This window comes from Girardinichthys multiradiatus, chromosome 12, assembly GCF_021462225.1.
Source record: "Girardinichthys multiradiatus isolate DD_20200921_A chromosome 12, DD_fGirMul_XY1, whole genome shotgun sequence".
Lineage (NCBI taxonomy): Eukaryota > Metazoa > Chordata > Actinopteri > Cyprinodontiformes > Goodeidae > Girardinichthys > Girardinichthys multiradiatus.
In genome coordinates, this window is record NC_061805.1 from 38026334 (window position 1) to 38047108 (window position 20775).

At 39.5% G+C, this 20775-nt stretch overlaps 1 protein-coding gene across 1 annotated transcript in view; it reads right to left on the reverse strand.

Annotated features, from left to right (window-relative positions):
* Nucleotides 1–20775, reverse strand: part of adgrv1 (adhesion G protein-coupled receptor V1) — a 169120-nt gene that overhangs the window by 18632 nt on the left and 129713 nt on the right. Inside the window, 1 exon segment of the mRNA XM_047382560.1 lies at nucleotides 7940–8061. Within this exon segment, the coding sequence (XP_047238516.1) occupies nucleotides 7940–8061 (122 nt within the window).

A 20775-nucleotide genomic window follows, 5' to 3' on the forward strand; every position in this document is an offset into this window, starting at 1 on the left:
GTGCTCTATAAAGGTTGACTGTATCATTGATGGCACAACTACAAACACCTCACCCCTAACAAACCATTCCTTGACTTGAGACTTGAGATTAGGATGGAAGTTCACCCTTCAGCAGGACAACAAAATGTGAAAAATTTCAAAAGGTGTAAGTACTTTTGAAGGCACTTAATGACTGACTTAGTTTTTTAACGTCTATCATAAGAACATTTCTGCTCATGCCCATAGCAAGTCATGTAAGTCAAGTAAGTTTAGCAGTTAATCAAAAAGCCTTCAACCAAAATAACTGAACACAAAATAGGACATCTGATAGACATTGGTTATACAAACACACCATCAGGGACTTTCAGATAACTGGTGAGCTGATGAAACTGTCCACATGATGTCATAGAATGGAGCAAACCTAGATGGAGCTCACAAACAAATGCTAAGTGCAACACTGACATCACCTTTTTTCATTAGTCACTGTGCCAACAGGACCAGCTTACTTCGGTCAGCACTGTTGCCTTTAGCATGTGGATGCCACATATTACCATGGGTTACCACAGACCTGTTTCTGTGCACTTTAAGACTAAATTGTGATTTGGAAACTTTGGCAAAGGTGACAAACATTTCAAGAAAAACCTACTGGTAAAACTAAACCATGGGAAATAAGAAAAGCCAAATGGACAATTTTTTAAACAATTATTTAAGTGTTCAAATAGCAAGGCTTTATGCTAAATGTAGAACACTGTTGAAATTAAGTTTCAATGGATAAATAGATCTACGATTTTTTTTATTTCAGTAGTTTCTATCCAAAATGGTCAATCAACAACACTAATTAAAAACTTCAGGTTTCTATGTGACCTGGACCTTTTATAAGCCTGGAAAATAGAATTGCTCAAGAGAAGCTAAAATAACAAGTGTTTAAATTTATTCTTTGCATACAAAAATAATGTCTCCCTTTTAAAAGAAAACTGTTACTTCACTTTTCTCTTGCTTACACATTCACATAAAAGATTATATTAAACAGATTAAATCAGAATAGAAATATCATATTGATGATACCCAGATTATTAAAAATTACTGACTAATGGTGTGAAGAAAGAAAATTATATTGCATAGATGGTGTTCTGAAAGGAGTACGATCCTGGGAGATGGTAGCACCCCTGGGAGACAATGTCCAGGTAGGAAAGGGCAATGTTACCTGAAGGGGGTGTGATCGGGAAGAACAGCCAGCCCAATCTGAGCCTGTGTTTTGTTATGGAGTTTTGTTAATGTCCATAACAAAACATCATGTTTGAGCACAAGATGGTTCATAAGTTTACTTGGTGCCAGGTCACCTTGGCCCAAAGGTTGCTGATTGATTTTGTAACATATAATCAGACCTGAGGCATTACCTCTTGGACACTCTGGTGGACTGAGGAGCAGAGCTGTCAACCTATCACCACCTGGTAGTGAGTTGGATCCAGTGGCAGGGGAGGCTGACAAACAGTCTTTGTCAACCCAAATGGTGTCATATCCATGGAGGTTTGTGTACAGGCTGTGTGCAGGCTGCATGCAGGCTGTGTTTGTGTGCTGTGTTCTCTCTATGCAGGGTGTGACTGGCAGGTGCTGCTGCACAGGTGTTGCTCATCTGAGAGCAATCAGCTGGGCTACTTATGGAGTGGAAACCCAGAAGGAGGTGTCAGCTTGTTTTCTCACTTGGCGTGGTAACAGCTAGATCTTTGCTTCTCTGCAGTCCTGCTTCCAAGCTGTTTTTCTCCTTGTTTTTCTTCCCCTGCCTTGCAGCTCACCCTGAAGGAAGTCGTGGAACCTTTCTGGTCTCCGTTTTCGCTCGTGTCTTGTTCAGAGGAGTTTGGGAATTCCAGCCTTGACACATCAGCCCTGAGCCTCCTCTCTGCTTCCAACTCCAAGCCCAGCTTCTCAGGAGACACCTGAGAACCACCCATCAACCTGCCTGTCCACCCTCCACTATGGTTGGAGAGTTAAAACTCTCCAACCATAGTGGAGTTTCCTGGAAGAGAAGAAGCAAAGCACTTCATCCTCTGAAAACTGTTCAGCCTGTCAGCCTCAAGCCACCGTGGAGAAGAACTTATATCCCCCCGGTCTTTCCAAGAACCCAACCCCTATAAGTTAGCATCTAATGAACACATTCACAGTTTTTCCATTTCCACCCAGAGTGTTTACCAGCTTCTGTCTTTCTCCTTCAGCTCCAGCCTTGGTTCAAAGCAAACAAGTTCAGTTTTAAACCATTAAATTCAGTTTAGTGAAATTCATTTTCAAAGCAATGCATTTAATTTCAAATTACACAAATACAAATTCAGTCAGAGCAATTCAAATTCAGTTTCTGATGGCACAAGTTTCTTCCCATAGCTGTTTCCTAACAGACAGCAACAGCAAAGAAACGTTGCTGAGCTCATTAAGAACAGCAGCGGGAGGAAAGCTGCTGCATCGGCATTCCTCTGTAGAGGACATGAGAAGGTTTTACATAAATATCATCTACTGAGCATTCAGTTGTGGCCTTTCTGTACCAACCTTAAACTGTGAGCTGAGAAAGTCTTTCCATGTTTAAGGTTATCAGGCTAAAGAGGGCTGAATACAAATGCACTTTTCAGATTGATATTTGTAAAAAAGTTGATAAACCTTAATTATTGTCCATCCACATCACAATTATGAACTATTTTGTTTTGTTTATCCCATAAAACCCCAATAAAATACATGAAAGTTATTGTTTTCAACGTGACAAAATGTGAAAAACATCAAGGGGCACTAGAAAAAAACTGTAATGATCTTAATTGTTAATGCCAATTGTTGCACACCATGTAAAAATACCTGATCTGTTAAAGAGCTTTATGATGTGGGTGAATCGTTTCCTATGCTTCTCATGGTTATGATTCATATAAACAGCATGACTTCCCTTAAATATTATATGCTATGTTGTCCCGACACAGGTGACTGCATGTGACTGCTTCAGGTGTCATAAACTTTACCTCACACATATCAGGTTTCTCAATCTTAGATAAAGATTAAGTAAGGAAGAGTGGGCTGGTAATAAATTATCATGAAGACTGTTGCTGTTTCTGTGTTGTTGATATTTTTGACTGTTGCCGACATAACGAGGAAAGGTTTATAGGGAGAACAGGAGATAATTAGGGGTGCTGCTGTGGAAATCTGATTATCATCTTCTAATTCAGCCTTGTGAAGCACAGATGTACAGTTGAACAGAGCGGAAGAAGGAAATAACATGTGTAGCCTTTAGATTTAAAGGTCAGTTATTCTCAGCGCAATTTTGAATGCCTTTAGGTTTTTAGTTCAGTACCTTTAAATATGCAGCTGGAGACTGCTTCTTTTTTCCACTTCGCTCAGAAAAAAAGAGCTCTGAATATTCTGCAACACAAATACACCCATGCACAGCTGTAACATCTGCGACTGTTTAGTAATGTTTCGTGATTAGCAGCAGCAGGGCGGTGGACCTTACAGCTACATGAACCACAACTGTGAGGTAAATATGGAAAATTCTTCTAATGGAAAGTTTGGTGCATGAACTGCTCTTTAACACCTTGCAACTGTGACCTACACTCTAATAACTTCCCACCACACAATGGAAACTAAAATCTGCAAAAACAGTGAGATTAAGAGTTTAAATGCAGCAAGTCAAATAATGCTGCCAGAAGGGCTGATAATACAGCATCTGAACAGTTATTCATTATATAAATATATTTACAGGGACATTTTCACCTTTGCTTTTGAATTCTAGGCTTATTTACTGCGCATATGTTATTGCTCGTTGTGTTCAAATGTCAGTCTAGATTATCGTAATTTAGTTTTGTTCTATTTTTTTCTCATTCAGTCTATATTATGTCCCAGAGTCACAAACTTTAACAGTACCTCCCCTACAGCTACATAATTTAGGTCCGCTCTTGAAAACACACAAGCACATAGACACCAAAAAATCTAATTAGATCCTTTCTTGTTACATTGCAGCAGCATCTCAACAGAAACCCTCTCTTACTCTATTTTCCATCAATATCTTTGTGCACACTGTTTAGCATTGGGGTTTTTCACCTGTTTCTACTCTCATAAATCCTTCCTTATTCCTGCTGCCCACTTTAGAGCCTCGGATAAGCACTTTGATGATGCAGTGTTGGTGCCTGGACTGAAAATCAATTGCATAAGTTCAGCTATAGCAAGTTTATATTTTTTCTTTTTTTGTTACAGAACACTTTAGTTGGAGAGGTTGCACACATATTGATGCTGGAGAATGACCTGCCTGAAAAGAAAGGAAAACGTAATCCAAAGGAAATCTATTAATCTGGAATGAACCTATTAAATTGTATTATTCTTATTTCAGCTATGTGCTACAGTGTCCCTAAGTGCATCCATGTGGTAGGAAGAGTGACGGTGGGTGATTAAAAGGTTTTTTGTCAAACAGAGCAGACAGGCCAGGGATAAAGGTGTGGAAAGGTTTCAAGCAACATTGTGTTATAAAATATCTAGAGCTTTGAAATCTCATAGGTTCAATCCATCAACCAAAAATGAAAGAGTATTGCATTTTATTACTAAGGAACACTGGCAGAATACCCATCTGAGTCCAATGCAGAGACTTAAGTTTGCACTTATAACTTGTAGAATAGATTATTGTAAAGCTCCGCTTTCTGGTCTTCCTAAAAGAACTATAGCTCCATTACTAGTAAGTTATAATTCAGCTGCCAACAAGGACCAGAAAGTGAGCTCACAAACTGATTTTAAAGTCTTTGCATTGGCTACCTGTCAATTCTAGAATTGATTTTAAGGTGATCTTACTGGTATTTCAAAATCTTAATGGTGTTCTCCCACCCTATTATCATATTTGCATTTGTCCTAAAGGCCTTCCACACCTCTCAGGTCTTCTGAAAAGTCTCGTACTGATAACAAAACGAAGAACAAAAACACACGGTGAGGAGTCTTTCTTTTCTTAGGGCCCTCAGCTGTGGAAATGCCTTCCTGAGGACAACTAACAGTTTGGATGTTTTTAAAAGGTAATTAAAGACATATCTATTCAATCTAGCTTTTAGTTTGGTTTATAGACTTTTCAAATCTCTTGTGGTTCACAGACCGGTGTGGCCACCGCAGTGATAAGGACGCTGTGCTGAGATTAGGATGTTCACCCTACAGCAGTAGCGAAAAAGTACTTTTCAAGGCACATACGAACATTTCTGCTCATGCCCATAGCAAAAGTCAGATGGAGCTCACAAACAAATGCTAAGTGCAACACTGACATCACCTTTTTTCATTAGTCACTGTGCCAACAGGACAAGCTTATTTCGGTCAGCACTGTTGCCTTTAGCATGTGGATGCCACATATTACCGTGGGTTACCACAGACCTGTTTCTGTGCACTTTAAGACTAAATTGTGATTTGGAAACTTTGGCAAAGGTGACAAACATTTCAAGAAAAACCTACTGGTAAAACTAAACCATGGGAAATAAGAAAAGCCAAATAGACAATTTTTTAAACAATTATTTAAGTGTTCAAATAGCAAGGCTTTATGCTAAATGTAGAACACTGTTGAAATTAAGTTTCAATGGATAAATAGGTCTATGATTGTTTTTATTTTAGTAGTTTCTATCCAAAATGGTCAATCAACAATACTAATTAAAAACTTCAGGTTTCTATGTGACCTGGACCTTTTATAAGCCTGGAAAATAGAATTGCTCAAGAGAAGCTAAAATAACGAGTGTTTAAATTTATTCTTTGCATACAAAAATTATGTGAGATATTCATTAAGAAAATAAGGTCAACAGGAACTGCTAAAGCAAACAACGTTTTGCCATTTGAGGTATCAACATGTGTGGCATGTTGAGCAAAGCCATGGTTACGTCACTTGTTGCTAACCCTAGAATTTGCCATTAGATTAAATGTGAGACTTGTTTTGGACACCCAAGAGCCCGCAATTGAACAGATTCTGGAGCTCAAGAGCCCTCCTTGAATTCTGATACTTCAAACATTACTATATTATTTTGTCTCAATGTCTGTTTCACTCAAAAATCATATAGCGCGGCGCTGATGTTGTAGGGGTTAAGCGCGTGACCATATACGGAGGCTACAGTCCTCGAGGCGGCCATCCCGGGTTCGAGTCCCGGACCCAGCGATATTTGCCGAATGTCTCCCCCTCTCTCTACCCCTCTTTCCTGTCTGCCTACTGTCACAAAATAAAAAAAATAAAGGCCACTAGTGCTGAAAAAATATCTTAAAAAAAAAAAATCATATTGATGATACCTAGATTATTAAAAATTACTGACTAATAGTTTGTGGAAAGAAAAGTCTATTGTACAGATTGTAGCAAATTAGGAAAACTCAATTTCATGAACTCCATAGTGCAATAATAATGCTATTGCACTATTAATTCTCACTAAATAAAAAATTCCTTACAGCCTTCCTACCGTAATGCTGCCACACCAGGTATCACACCTGCAGTAGGATGTTTCCTCACGAATGAAATTATTTCCCTATGCATGGGAGAGGTTTCTGAACCTACACCATCATTCTCAGCCTATCTGTAGAGGAGGAAACACTAACAGGAATTTCATTACCTTATCGGTGGTATAACAGAGGTTAAGTAATGGATGTTTCTGTGCAGTACATCATGCCCATTGTCCTGTGCACACATTTTAGCAAGTGCGGCCAGAAGCAAATGTATGAACCATTGCTCTCATGATCCATTACACATATTAGGAAGTGCACTGCGTTCTTGAAACGCCTCAAAATACTTCTCCAAGTCTATGCAAAAATCATCCGTTCTCCCGTCTGATAAAATAAATGTATTGCTTTGCATATACTGACCTGCAATGTAGTGTACTGTTTGTTGTACAGTCTCTAATATGCATTTTGTTCAACAACCTACATGCAATGCAAATTTGCTTTAGATCTCATAAACAATTGTGCAGGGTACATAACTTCGAGGTTTTCCAGCTTTATGTGGCCTGTACTTGTATAGCGCTTTATCAAGTCCCCAGGGACCCCAAAGCGCTTTACACTACAATCAGTCATCCACCTATTCATACACACATTCACACACTGACAGTGGTAAGCTACATTGTAGCCACAGCTGCCCTGGGGCAAACTGACAGAAGTGAGGCTGCCATACAATTGGTGCCACCGAGCCCTCTGACCACCATCAGCTGGCAAGGCAGGTGAAGTGTTTTGCCCAAGGACACAATGATTAAGACAGACAGAGTGGGGGTTCAAACTGGCAACCCATTGGTTACAGGACGCACCCTTACCACCACGCGGTAGAAAGTATAAGAAATTTGGTGACAATCCTTCACTATTATTCCTTTTTAATCATCTGAAGTAAGCGAAGAACAGAATCAGCGCAAAGACTGGACACATATGAAAACCAGAAAACATTTAAAAGAGAGACCAGAAACAGATAAGGAATAAGGAAAGGTAGGGAGCAGCAGCACTAAGATGTAATACACTGATAACCCTGATTCTCCCTGCACTCCTGAGGCATTCCCAGTTCTTTGAAGCAGTGAATCCTAACCCCGGTCCCATTCTTAAATGGGCCAAACATTTGCACCCAAGCACATTTACAAGCATATACACAACACAGAAAGAAGTCTTTTAATCCAAGCCAGGAACAAAAGGAAAGGTACATTTCAAGTAGAGAAAAATTTGCATCAACACAATTCCTTTGGTTAGCTTTCCCCTCTGTAACATGTTTATACTGTTTAATTTGTATTGTATTGCACTGACTATGCCAAAACAAATTCCTTGTATGTCCAAAAACGTACTTGGCAATAAAGCTTTTCTGATTCTGATTCTGTAATATTCATACTGAGTACTTGAATTATGTTTTTTGATTTTACAAAGCACAACTGCAATACAATGAACTTAAAGTACGAAGCTGTCAGTAGGTGGTTTTTGTAATCAGCAGATCAGTGGGCATGCAAATAATGAAACGAGCAAGTGATCTTACCAGCAGGCAGTTAAAGATGACATAGAGGATGAGCATCCACAGGTACCTGTAGCCCATGTGGAGGCCTGCCCACAACCAGACCAGTGAGATGAGCAGAAACAGGTAAAGGACCAGCGGCACCTCTGCAGAACAAATAAAAGTAAAAAAACATTTTAAAACCTTATCAGTTAAAAAAAACAACAAAAAACAGCCAATTAAAAACTTTGTACAACCCCAAATCGAATGAAGTTGGGATGTTGTCTAAAACGTAAATTAAAACAGAATACAATGATTTGCAAATCCTGTTCAACCTATATGCAATTTATTATACTACAAAGCAATACATTTATTGTTCAAATTGATAAATCTTATTGCTTTTTTCAAATATTCACTTATTTCAAATTTAATGCTTGCAACATGTTCCAAAAAAGCTGGACCAGGGGCATGTTTACCGGTGTGTTACATCATCTTTCCTTTTAGCAACACTCAATAAGCATTTCGTAAATGAGGATGCAGTTGCTCCGGGGGTTCCACTGTTGTATCTTGCGCTTCTTAATGCGCCAATATATTTTCAATGGGAGACATGACTGCCTGTAGGCCAGTCTAGTACCCGCACTCTTACTACAAATCCAGCCTGTTGTAACACGTGTAGAATGTGGCTTGGCATTGTCTTGCTGAAATAAGCAGGGACGTACCTGAAAAAGAAGTTGCTTGGATGGCAGCATTTTTTGCTCCAAAACCTGTATGTGCCTTTCAGCATTAATGGTGCCATCAAAGCTGTGCAAGTTACCCATGCCATGGGCACTAACACACCCCCATACCATCGTAGATGGTGGCTTTTGAACTTTGTGCTGATGACAGTCCAGATAGTCCTTTTTCTCTTTGCCCCGGTGAACAACACGTCCATGGTGTCTTGTCAGTACTCATCAGCACACATTTCCACTTTGCATCAGTCCATCTCAGATGAGTTTCTGGGTGATGCTGATATTTGGTTTGGTAGAGTTTTAACTTGCACTTGTAGACATAAGGACAGACTGTGTTAACTGACAATGGTTTTCTGAAGTGTTCCTGAGCCCACGTGGTAATATCGTTACAGAATGTCAGTTTTAATGCTGTGCCTCCTGAGGGGTATAGACTGTAGATAATAAAATCCTAGATTGCCTAAATTCCTTGCAATTATAGGTTGAAAAACGTTGTTCTTAAACTGTTGGCCTTTTGTCTCACGCAGTTCACAAAGTGGCAAACCTCACCCATCCCTGCTTGTGAAAGACTGAGCCTTTCGGGGATGCTCCTTTGATACCCAATCATGACAATCACCTGTTTCCAATTAACCTGTTCACCCGTGAAATGTTCCAGTCAGATGATTTTTGAACATTCCTCAACTTTCCCAGTCTTTCGTTGACCCTCTCCCAGCTTTTTTGGAACGTGTTGCAAGAATCAAATTCAAAATGAGTCTCAACTTAATTGGAATTGGGGTTGTATATGTGCAGCTATTTGTTTTATGAAGACTGTACAGTCCTTTTTGGCTGGATTCTATGATTTTCATCAAAGTGCAGATGGGCATGCCCACCCATGTACATCATTGCTGTTTAATGTAAACCTGATGGGAATTTAATTCATCAGGGCAACAAGAAACAACAATTCTCTTCCGGAAAGTCTAACCTGTTAACACTATCTTACTTTTCCGTAAATCTTCAATAAAGATTGGTGAGTGAATTAACATTAAACATTTTTGATTTTCTAACTCCATAAAATAATGTTTAAATGCTCGCAAATTTAAAATTATTGGATTTTATTTTTCTTGATAAATCCATTAATTAGAAAGTGTTTTGGACAGAAGAGTTTAACCAAGTTCTCTTTTTGTATTATTTCACCTTGTGTAAAAACAATCTGATATAACACATCATATGCATGCAGAAATTTGAGAAGTTGTACAGAGGTTGTACAAACTTTAAAGCTCGTATTTATTCCTATAACCAATGCAGATTTGAAATCCAATTAGTTCAAATGTGGCATAAAGTAGATAAACGATGTGGATACAGATGAAAGCCTCAAACACTGGAGAGCAGACAAGCAATGAGGGTACTTAAATGACCTAAGATGCACAAAGACCTACCTTTTCACAAATTCAATTCAATTCAATTCAGTTTTATTTATTTATATAGCGCCAATTCACAACACATGTTGTCTCAAGGCACCTCACAACAGTCAGGTACATACATTCCAATTAATCCTATCCATTGAACAGTGCAGTCAGAGTTAGTTATTTATCCAAATTGGATAAAAAGTTTTTCTGTCTAAGGAAACCCAGCAGATTGCATCCAGTCAGTGACTTGCAGCATTCACTCCTCCTGGATGAGCATGTAGAGACAGTGAACAGTCACTGGCATTGACTTTGCAGCAATCCCTCATATTGAGCATGCATGTAGCGACAGTGGAGAGGAAAAACTCCCTTTTAACAGGAAGAAACCTCCAGCAGAAGCAGTCTCAGTGTGAGCGGCCATCTGCCACGACCGACTGGGGGTTTGAGAGAACAAAGCAGAGACACAAAGAGAACAAAGAAGCACTGATCTAGGAGTATGTTCTATGGGAAGGAAAATTAAATGTTAATGGATGTAGTTCCTTTGGTCGTTTCACCTAGAAAGAAAGAACAGATAAACTATGAGCCAGTTTTCGAGGTTAGAGTCTGAAAGAGAGCACATACATTTAGTTACAGTTAAGCTCAGTCAATCGCTATGTCTAGGAGAGAGAAATGGTTAAACACTAAAAAAGAGGGCCATGTGGATCATCAGTAGAGGGTGAGCATTAAGTTGTTGTCAGCAGAAGCTCGGACAATGCCCCTCTCAATAAAGGTGTCACAGGTAGACACAAAGTCAGGCCAGGTGTAGCTTCTAGGAAGAGAAAGAGAGAGAAAACGTTAAAAGCTGAAATAACAGCAAATAATGCAAAATTGGAGAGTAGTGTGAGAATGTAGCGAAGAGGGTGAAAGTGGTCATTATGTCCTTCAGCAGCCTAAGCCTATAGCAGTATAACTACACAGATAGATTCAGTTCAGATTATTTAGTTAAACGGCGCTTATTTACAACAATGTCATCTCAAGGCACCCCACAAAGGGTCCCACTGATGGTCATTGTTACACTAAAAACCACAAGGATTGGGATACCTCCCTCTGTCAGACTGATTATAACCATTGGAAAAGAGAAGGGGTCATACAAGTAGCAGAAATGGAGGGTGTGTTTGCACCTCAACCATAACTGAGCCGGTTTAGGCTAAACCTGACTCCCCCTTACTCCAACCAACAGGGAGCCTTCCTCCCTCCCTGATAACCTAAGCCACTCTAACTATAAGCTTTATCAAAAAGGAAAGTTTTAAGTCTAGCCTTAAAAGTAGACAGGGAGTCTGCCTCACGGACCAAAACCGGGAGCTGGTTCCACAGGAGAGGAGCCTGATAACTAAAGGATCTGCCTCCCATTCTACTTCTAGAGACTCTAGGAACCACAAGTAGACCTGCAGTCTGAGAACGAAGTGCTCTGTTAGGAACATATGGAACCATCAGATCTCTGATGTATGATGGAGTTAGATCATTAAGGGCTTTATATGTGAGGAGGATAATTTTTAATTATATTCTGGATTTAACAGGGAGCCAATGAAGGGAAGCTAAAATAGGAGAAATATGATCTCTCTTTTTAATTTTCATCAGAACTCTTGCTGCAGCATTTTGAATCAGCTGAAGGCTTTTAACTGCATTTTGTGGACATCCTGATAGTAAAGAATTACAATAGTCCAGCCTTGAAGTAACAAATGCATGGACTAGTTTTTCAGCGTCACTCCTGGATAGGATATTTCTCACTTTGGCAATGTTCCGGAGGTGAAAGAAGGAAATCCTGGAAACCTGTTTAATATGGGATTTAAATTACATGTCCTGGTCAAAAGTAACACCAAGGTTTTTTACTTTATTACCAGAGGTCAATTTAATGCCATCCAGGTTAAGTGATTGATTAAGCAGTTTCTTTTTTAAAGACTCTGGTCCAAAGATGACAACTTCTGTCTTGTCTGAATTTAGAAGCAAAAAATGTAATGTCATCCAAGTTTTTATATCTTCAAGACATGCTTGTAGTCTATCTAACTGGTTGGGTTCATCAGGATTTATGGATAAGTAAAGCTGAGTATCATCAGTGTAACAGTGAAAATTAATCCTATGCTGCCTGATAATTTGACCCATTGGAAGCATAATAAAGTAAAGAGAATTGGCCCAAGTACTGAACCCTGTGGTACTCCACAATTAACCCTAGAGTTTAAAGATGATTTATCATTTACATGAACAAACTGGAATCTGTCAGACAGATAAGATTTAAACCAGTCTAGCGCTTTTCCCCTGATCCCTACAGCATATTCCAGCCTTTTTAAGAGAATATTATGGTCGACTGTATCAAATGCAGCACTGAGATCTAACAGAACGAGTACAGACACAAGTCCATTATCTGAGGCCATAAGAATATCATTAGTGACTTTCAGCAGAGCTGTTTCAGTACTATGATGAGCTTTGAAGCCTGACTGAAACTCTTTGCTGTGTAAATGCTCACACATTTGACTATTTTCTCAAGAATTTTAGATAAGAATGGAAGATTAGATATAGGTCTGTAATTTTTCAAGTCATCTCGATCAAGCGAAGGTTTCTTAAGTAAAGGTTTAATTACAGCTAACTTAAAAGCTTGTGGTACATATCCATTTACGAAAGATAGATTAATCATATCTAAAATGGGGCTGGTAATTAGAAGGGAACACTTCCTTAAATAATTTGGTTGGGATTAGGTCTAACATACAAGTTGAAGGTTTAGATGAAGCTAATATTTCTGAAAACTCAGGAAGCTTCACAGGATCAAAACAGTCCAATCACAGATCAGGTTCTACAGTTATTTCCAATGTTGTCTCACTTGCTGAGGATGAAGTAATCATCTTCGGGAGTATGTCAAAGATTTTCTTTTTAATAAAATCAATTTTATTTAAGAAGAATCCCATAAAGTCATGGCTTCTAAGAGCTAGGGGAATGGATGGCTCAACAGAGCTATGACTCTGTGTAAGTTTAGCAACTGTACTAAAGAGAAACCTAGGATTATTCTTGTTCTCTTCTATTAATGATGAGAAATACAGGTCCTTCTCAAAATATTAGCATATTGTGATAAAGTTCATTATTTTCCATAATGTCATGATGAAAATTTAACATTCATATATTTTAGATTCATTGCACACTAACTGAAATATTTCAGGTCTTTTATTGTCTTAATACGGATGATTTTGGCATACAGCTCATGAAAACCCAAAATTCCTATCTCACAAAATTAGCATATCATTAAAAGGGTCTCTAAACGAGCTATGAACCTAATTATCTGAATCAACGAGTTAACTCTAAACACCTGCAAAAGATTCCTGAGGCCTTTAAAACTCCCAGCCTGGTTCATCACTCAAAACCCCAATCATGGGTAAGACGGCCGACCTGACTGCTGTCCAGAAGGCCACTATTGACACCCTCAAGCAAGAGGGTAAGACACAGAAAGAAATTTCTGAACGAATAGGCTGTTCCCAGAGTGCTGTATCAAGGCACCTCAGTGGGAAGTCTGTGGGAAGGAAAAAGTGTGGCAGAAAACGCTGCACAACGAGAAGAGGTGACCGGACCCTGAGGAAGATTGTGGAGAAGGGCCGATTCCAGACCTTGGGGGACCTGCGGAAGCAGTGGACTGAGTCTGGAGTAGAAACATCCAGAGCCACCGTGCACAGGCGTGTGCAGGAAATGGGCTACAGGTGCCACGTTCCCCAGGTCAAGCCACTTTTGAACCAGAAACAGCGGCAGAAGCGCCTGACCTGGGCTACAGAGAAGCAGCACTGGACTGTTGCTCAGTGGTCCAAAGTACTTTTTTCGGATGAAAGCAAATTCTGCATGTCATTTGGAAATCAAGGTGCCAGAGTCTGGAGGAAGACTGGGGAGAAGGAAATGCCAAAATGCCAGAAGTCCAGTGTCAAGTACCCACAGTCAGTGATGGTCTGGGGTGCCGTGTCAGCTGCTGGTGTTGGTCCACTGTGTTTTATCAAGGGCAGGGTCAATGCAGCTAGCTATCAGGAGATTTTGGAGCACTTCATGCTTCCATCTGCTGAAAAGCTTTATGGAGATGAAGATTTCATTTTTCAGCACGACCTGGCACCTGCTCACAGTGCCAAAACCACTGGTAAATGGTTTACTGACCATGGTATCACTGTGCTCAATTGGCCTGCCAACTCTCCTGACCTGAACCCCATAGAGAATCTGTGGGATATTGTGAAGAGAACGTTGAGAGACTCAAGACCCAACACTCTGGATGAGCTAAAGGCCGCTATCGAAGCATCCTGGGCCTCCATAAGACCTCAGCAGTGCCACAGGCTGATTGCCTCCATGCCACGCCGCATTGAAGCAGTCATTTCTGCCAAAGGATTCCCGACCAAGTATTGAGTGCATAACTGTACATGATTATTTGAAGGTTGACGTTTTTTGTATTAAAAACACTTTTCTTTTATTGGTTGGATGAAATATGCTAATTTTGTGAGATAGGAATTTTGGGTTTTCATGAGCTGTATGCCAAAATCATCCGTATTAAGACAATAAAAGACCTGAAATATTTCAGTTAGTGTGCAATGAATCTAAAATATATGAATGTTAAATTTTCATCATTACATTATGGAAAATAATGAACTTTATCACAATATGCTAATATTTTGAGAAGGACCTGTAAGCTGTTCTGGCTTGGTGAAGTGTATTTTTATACAACAGTAGGCTATTTTTCCAGATTAAGTAGGAATCCTCTAGGTGTGTAGAGTGCCATTTTCTCTCCAACATTGTGCTTTAAAGTATGCAGCTCTGAATTAAACCAATGAGCTAGCCTCCTATGAATGATTACCTTCTTTTTCAAGGGGGCTGCATTGTCTAATGCACCACGCAATGATGAAGAAACACTGAACAAAATAATCCATTTGTGAAGAGGCAGAAACAGAATTATTGCCCTCCAATGTACTTTTCAGTGATGAGGAAATTAAAAGTGGAACAGATTCTTTAAAGATTGTTACAGCCTCGTCTGATAATGATCTACTATAATGAAATTTTCTTTCAGGTCTGGAGTACTCGGTTAAATTAAACTCAAAGGTTATTAAGAAATGGTCAGACAGGACAGGATTAAGAGATAATATTGTCTTTACACTCAATGCCATATGTCAGCACAAGGTCCAGAGAATGAAGACAAAGGTGGGTAGACTTGTTAATATTTTGAGCAAAGCCAATTGAGTCCAAGATAGCATTAAATGCTATATTTAGGCTATCACTTTCAGTGTCAACATGAATGTTAAAATCCCCCACTATAATAACTTTATCTGTATTTAACACTAAATCAGATAAAAGGTCTGAAAACTGATCTAAAAATTGAGAGTAAGGGCCTGGTGGACGGTACAAAACAACAAACAGAAATGCATGCTCCAGAGCTGCACTCATCTTATTTGTTGAGCATTTATGGCATAACTAATATGTCTGAGTGAAAAAGAAGTGGAGATACTGATCTTTTTGTAAAATAGGTTTGATTATCAGACCAGAGGACAATATTTTTATATCTTGGTGAAAATTTTATTACATTTCCATCAAGCCTTCAGATCTCTAGGGAGTGGATGTGATGAGTGTATTCTAGCTGAAAACCATCAACTTGCTTTATCAGACAGTGTTAAACTAATTACCTAGAAGGCAAAAGGCGTGACACTTCCTACAGTTTCCAAACAGCACTTAGAATACCCACGCATACTCTCAAATAGATAAAATCTACTATGTGCAATAAAAGCAAACATGAGACTACATGACTAAGCTCTTCTTGTGTTCATATTGGTAAGCATGCAATGTCTTGTTTATATGATTAAATGAAAGCAGAAGTTCAAACTCTTCCTGCGAGGGCTGTACACCAAGCAACGCGAGTCTGTTTTGGATTCTTTAAATCAGTTTGCCATTAATAGGATAATACAGATGAATTCAACATTTTGTATTAATAGTAACAGGAAAGTTCAAGATAACATCCCCATGGAGGCCCAGGAGACTGGGTGCACTGTCAGGGCAAGTCAATACAGCACCCAGATAAGCTCTGCAGTCTGTAAGGAAATATTGTTAGTAGCAGCTTTTGAATCAAGAAGCATGTGTCAGTTTAATGAAGTGGCAAAAGTACACCTTTATTGGGGATCCTCAGTGAAAAAACACATGATGCACCATTAGCAGAATTCATTGTTAATCCACATGGAAACACTGTGACTTGAGAAAGTATTAATAACCCTGAATGTCTCTACATTACATTAAATTAGAACCATGCACTTTAACGTATTTTTTTGTAATTTCTTGTGATAGACCAATACAAATTCTTACATGAAGAGAAGCTGATGTTTTACAAATAAAAATCTGAAAGTTTCTGCGTCTGGATGTGCAAAGGTAGCAAGATACCCAAAAAGATTCACAGCTGTAATTGAAGTGCAAAGAGGTTCCGCAAAGTATTGGGCTTGGTGGCCTGAGTACAAATGCACACTTCCCTTTTCATTAAACCATGTATAATTTTTCAACTTTATGGGGTATGAATATTTTCTCAAGGCACTGCATCTGTCATGACCATATGGGGCACATTTGATGACTTCATCTTATCTTTTTAATGCGAAGTAAGATTTAATACTTTTTAAGGCAGCAAAGCTGGTTCTAAGCTCATCTTTGAATCCTGAGGGATAATCCTATTTAAAAATACTTTGCTGACTCAGTTTAGCTGTAGCTATCTGCTATGTAAGACACAGTGTCCAGCAGAGTCCAGTTCGCTTCACAAGTAGGATGGAAACAGAGGGCACGAGGCCCAAGTTTGCACACTAAGTCCTCACGTAGGTGCCACTTCCATGGTTCTGTCATTTGTACTCTGCTGCAGTGTCTGTTTCTTTTCCTACACTCCCTTTTCTCAGACTCATTCCTTGATCCTGCCTCCCCCTTCATTTGAGACATATTTCCTTTAAGCCTTCCCACTGAAACACTGATCAGTGTTTTTAAAGTTTCTGTATTTCTCATTTGAACATTAAGAGAAAATAATCTCCTTGAAGACAGCTGGTCCTTCAGATATTTTTTTGCTTCCCATTCTTCTTAGACTTTTATACTTCTTCCATCAGCACATACTGTTCCTACCTCATTCCCTCTCTTTCTTCCACCCAAGCACATCTTTCTACGTCTCCACTTTAACCAGTTTGATTTTTCCAACCATGTAGGCACATTCCTTTCTCTGGGCAAGACATAGCTCCCACAGTAAGAGCAGGTTCCCACAGCCAAATGGAGACTGGCTGCAAAATGCTGACTGACTGTTTGACTGCATTACACCAAGACAGAAAAAAACAAAAAGGGTACATGAGCGCGAGTTGAAATGGCAAGTAAATGTACGCATCTTTCTTTGAATGTTTATGGTTTTCTTTGTCTTTTTGGATGAGTTTTCCTTTTTAAAACAAGTAAGCTACTTTTCATGACATTTTCCAGTTTACAGTTTGTACATCATCATGGTGTCTTGGTTTAAGAAGACAAACCAAGTAGACAACCTGCACTGAAGAAAAACACCTAAACAGAAATCTTTATATAAAAAAAAAAACTGACATCGGTGTCTCAAAGAGGTCAGCAGCTTCAGTAACAATGAGATGCAACAAGGATGTGGTGAAAAGATTATATTAACACAACAAGCAATAAACAAAGGGGAAATTAACCAAAATCTGGTAAACTGAACAATTGGATATATTTATAACAATTAATTTAGTCCATACAAAACACATCTTGAAAAACATGTTCTGAGAAAGCAACCTTTGTCTCTAAATGCTGTGGAAAAACATCTGCAGCTGTAGCATTGGAAGATAGTTTAAAAAAATGCTGTAACAGTTTCAAACTAATAAACTTACTTCTGGATTACAGTTAAAGCAGCGCATAGACTAATAAACACAGGAGATAGTGCCTTGCAAAAGTGTTAATATCCCTAGAATTAAAACCCCCAATGCAGCAAACGTGGAAGAAAGTTCTGTGGTCAGATAAAAACTTTACTTTTTCCTCTAGATGCCAAATGCTACCTGTGGTGAAAAATAACTCTCCACACCACCCAAAACACACCGTCTGCAAGGTGAAACATGGCGGTGGCTGCATCATGCTGAGGGAATTCCTTTCCTCTGCAGCAACAGGAAAGGTGGCAAAAAATATTAACAACACACCTTTGTGAAAAACCTTTTATCATTTTCCTTTTACACTACACTTATGTACTATTGTGTGTTGGTCTATCACATAAAATCCTGATAAAATGCATTCAAGTTTGTGGTCGTCCTTAATGTGACAAAAGGTAAGTAAGTTCACTAGGCACTGTAAACACTGGCAATGTAACCAATAAAACACTTTGCAATAAAACCTTATCCATCACATACATTTGTTGATTCCTGTTCTGACCAATCAATGATTGAACAGCATGTGCTCATGGAGCAACTGGTGTAAAAAGCTTCTATCAAAAAGAACATCAAGTCAGGTAAACATTGCTCGTGGGTTGAGTTGGACTGCGATAAGGGTTTAATGATGACATTTAAATATCCCTCACTTCAAGTTCAGTTTACTTTCTTTTCGTTGTCAAGCACTGCGTTAGGCACAGTGGCAGAGTTCCAGTAATTTTCTGAGATGCAGGTACATCTCTGCAAATGGTGCACAGCATGCTCAAGCAGACGCTGGCACACTCGCCTGATCCTGCTGACGTCTGCAGTCCAGCTATATTTGACACAGTCCTGTGAGTTTAACATGTGGGCTTCTCACACTCATGCACCAGTAGCCCTTATCTTATCGCATCGGTTGTTTGCTGCATAAAGGATTTAGAAAATGTGACCTCAAAATGCACTGTCCACAAAGCATCAACTGTCCCACAAATTAATCAGCTAATTAGAAACATCAAGATTGAACACACATTTAAAACTGACTGTGTGTGAGTGAGCATTGAATAAAAAGTTCTCACTTAAAGCTAATTAGCAATAAATGAATTTAGAAAGAACTTTTATATATGTTGGATGACTGCAGCTGGGCAAAGAGAAATAAATGCATAATTTGCAGTTTTAAGACTGCTGCATAGTTCAGTAATTCTGTCAATGCTCACCAAAATCAGCAGAATTCTACTAAATATGTGTCCACACATGTGACCCCCTGGCTTGGGGTCTTTCAGCATGGAGTTTGCATGCTCTCTTTGTGCATGCGTGGGTTGGCTCCAGGAATTCTTGCTACCATCGAAAAACATGATTGTCTTTAGGCATGTTTGGTTGTTTGTCCGGTGTGTCTCTGTGTTGCCATGTGATTGACTGGCAACCTGCACAGGTTATTCCACACCTCTGACCCAGGCAAAAGCAACAATAAGGAAGAATTGTGACAAAATGGTCCATGTTTAGTGTACAAGCTTTATGAGTAGTTCTATATTTTTGTGTGCAAACAGGATTTTGTTGAGTCATTATGTTTCTAGATAACAGATTAAAAGGTACAGTCAACAGTGTTGACTTCCTCTTCAAACTTTGATCATTCAGTGCTGCCAACTTTGGGCCTTCAAATAATATAAATACAACTGAACTCAGGGCTGTGCAATGGTGCAATTGTTAGCACGGCTGTCTTGCTGGAAAAATGTCCTGGATTAAAGTCCTGGCCGAGGCCTTTCAGTGGAATTTGCATGCTTTCTCTTGGTACTCTGGTTTCCACCAGCAGTCCCAAAGCTGTATGTTTAGTGAAATGGAGATTCTAACCTGTCCTTAGGTATTAATGTGGTAAATATGTTGTCCTTGGGATGGACTGGCAACCTGTAGCCCCTCCTAGCCCACTGACTGACCCGTGGTGACCCAAAGCAGGTACAAGCTGATATAAAAAATAGATAAGAGGTGTAAAGCTCCAGTCCTTGAGGGCCAGTGTCTGTAACGTTTGGATGGTTCCAAGTCCAACACACCTAAATCAAATCACTGAATTACCTCCACATGCACTCAAGTTCTACAAAGTCCTGCTAAAAACCTATGTAATTCAGGTGTGTGGACACATCATTCATGCAAAAGTAGAAGGACACCGTCTCTCAAGGAGTGGAGTTTGATACCTGTCCGATGGATGAATGGATGATATTTGAAGTCTACACTGAAAAATTGATGCTCAATCTTATGAGGGTAGTGTGCATAGTGCAAGAAGAGTATAAACAAAATCAGAATCAGAATCAGAATCAGAAAAGCTTTATTGCCAAGTACGTTTTTGGACATACAAGGAATTTGTTTTGGCGTAGTCGGTGCAATACAGTACAAATTAAACAGTATAAACATATCTACAATATAATATAAATATATGTGCACAGTTTTAAGTGAGTGAGAGTAAGTATAGAGCAGTATAAGATGCAAGATCAATACAACAGTGCAGGTGATCATTGTGCAAGTAAAGCAGGAGTCCAAGCTGAGCGTTAATGTAACGCATAGAGTTACAGGTTACAAGTGTCCTGTCAGCAAAAAAGGGGGGGGTGTGGGGGAAAGGGAGAATGTCAAGGTGGTTTCCGGGCTTTGTTAACCAGGCTGGTGGCAGATGGGAAAAAACTGTTCTTGTGGCGTGAGGTTTTGGTCCGGATGGACTGCAGCCTCCTGCCAGAGGGGAGAGTCTCAAAGAGTCTGTGACCGGGGTGGGAGGGATCAGCCACAATCTTCCCTGCCCGCTTCAGGGTCCTGGAGGTGTACAGTTCCTGGAGCGACAGTAGACTGCAGCCAATCACCTTCTCAGCAGACCGAATGACACGCTGCAGCCTGCCCTTATCCTTGGCTGTAGCAGC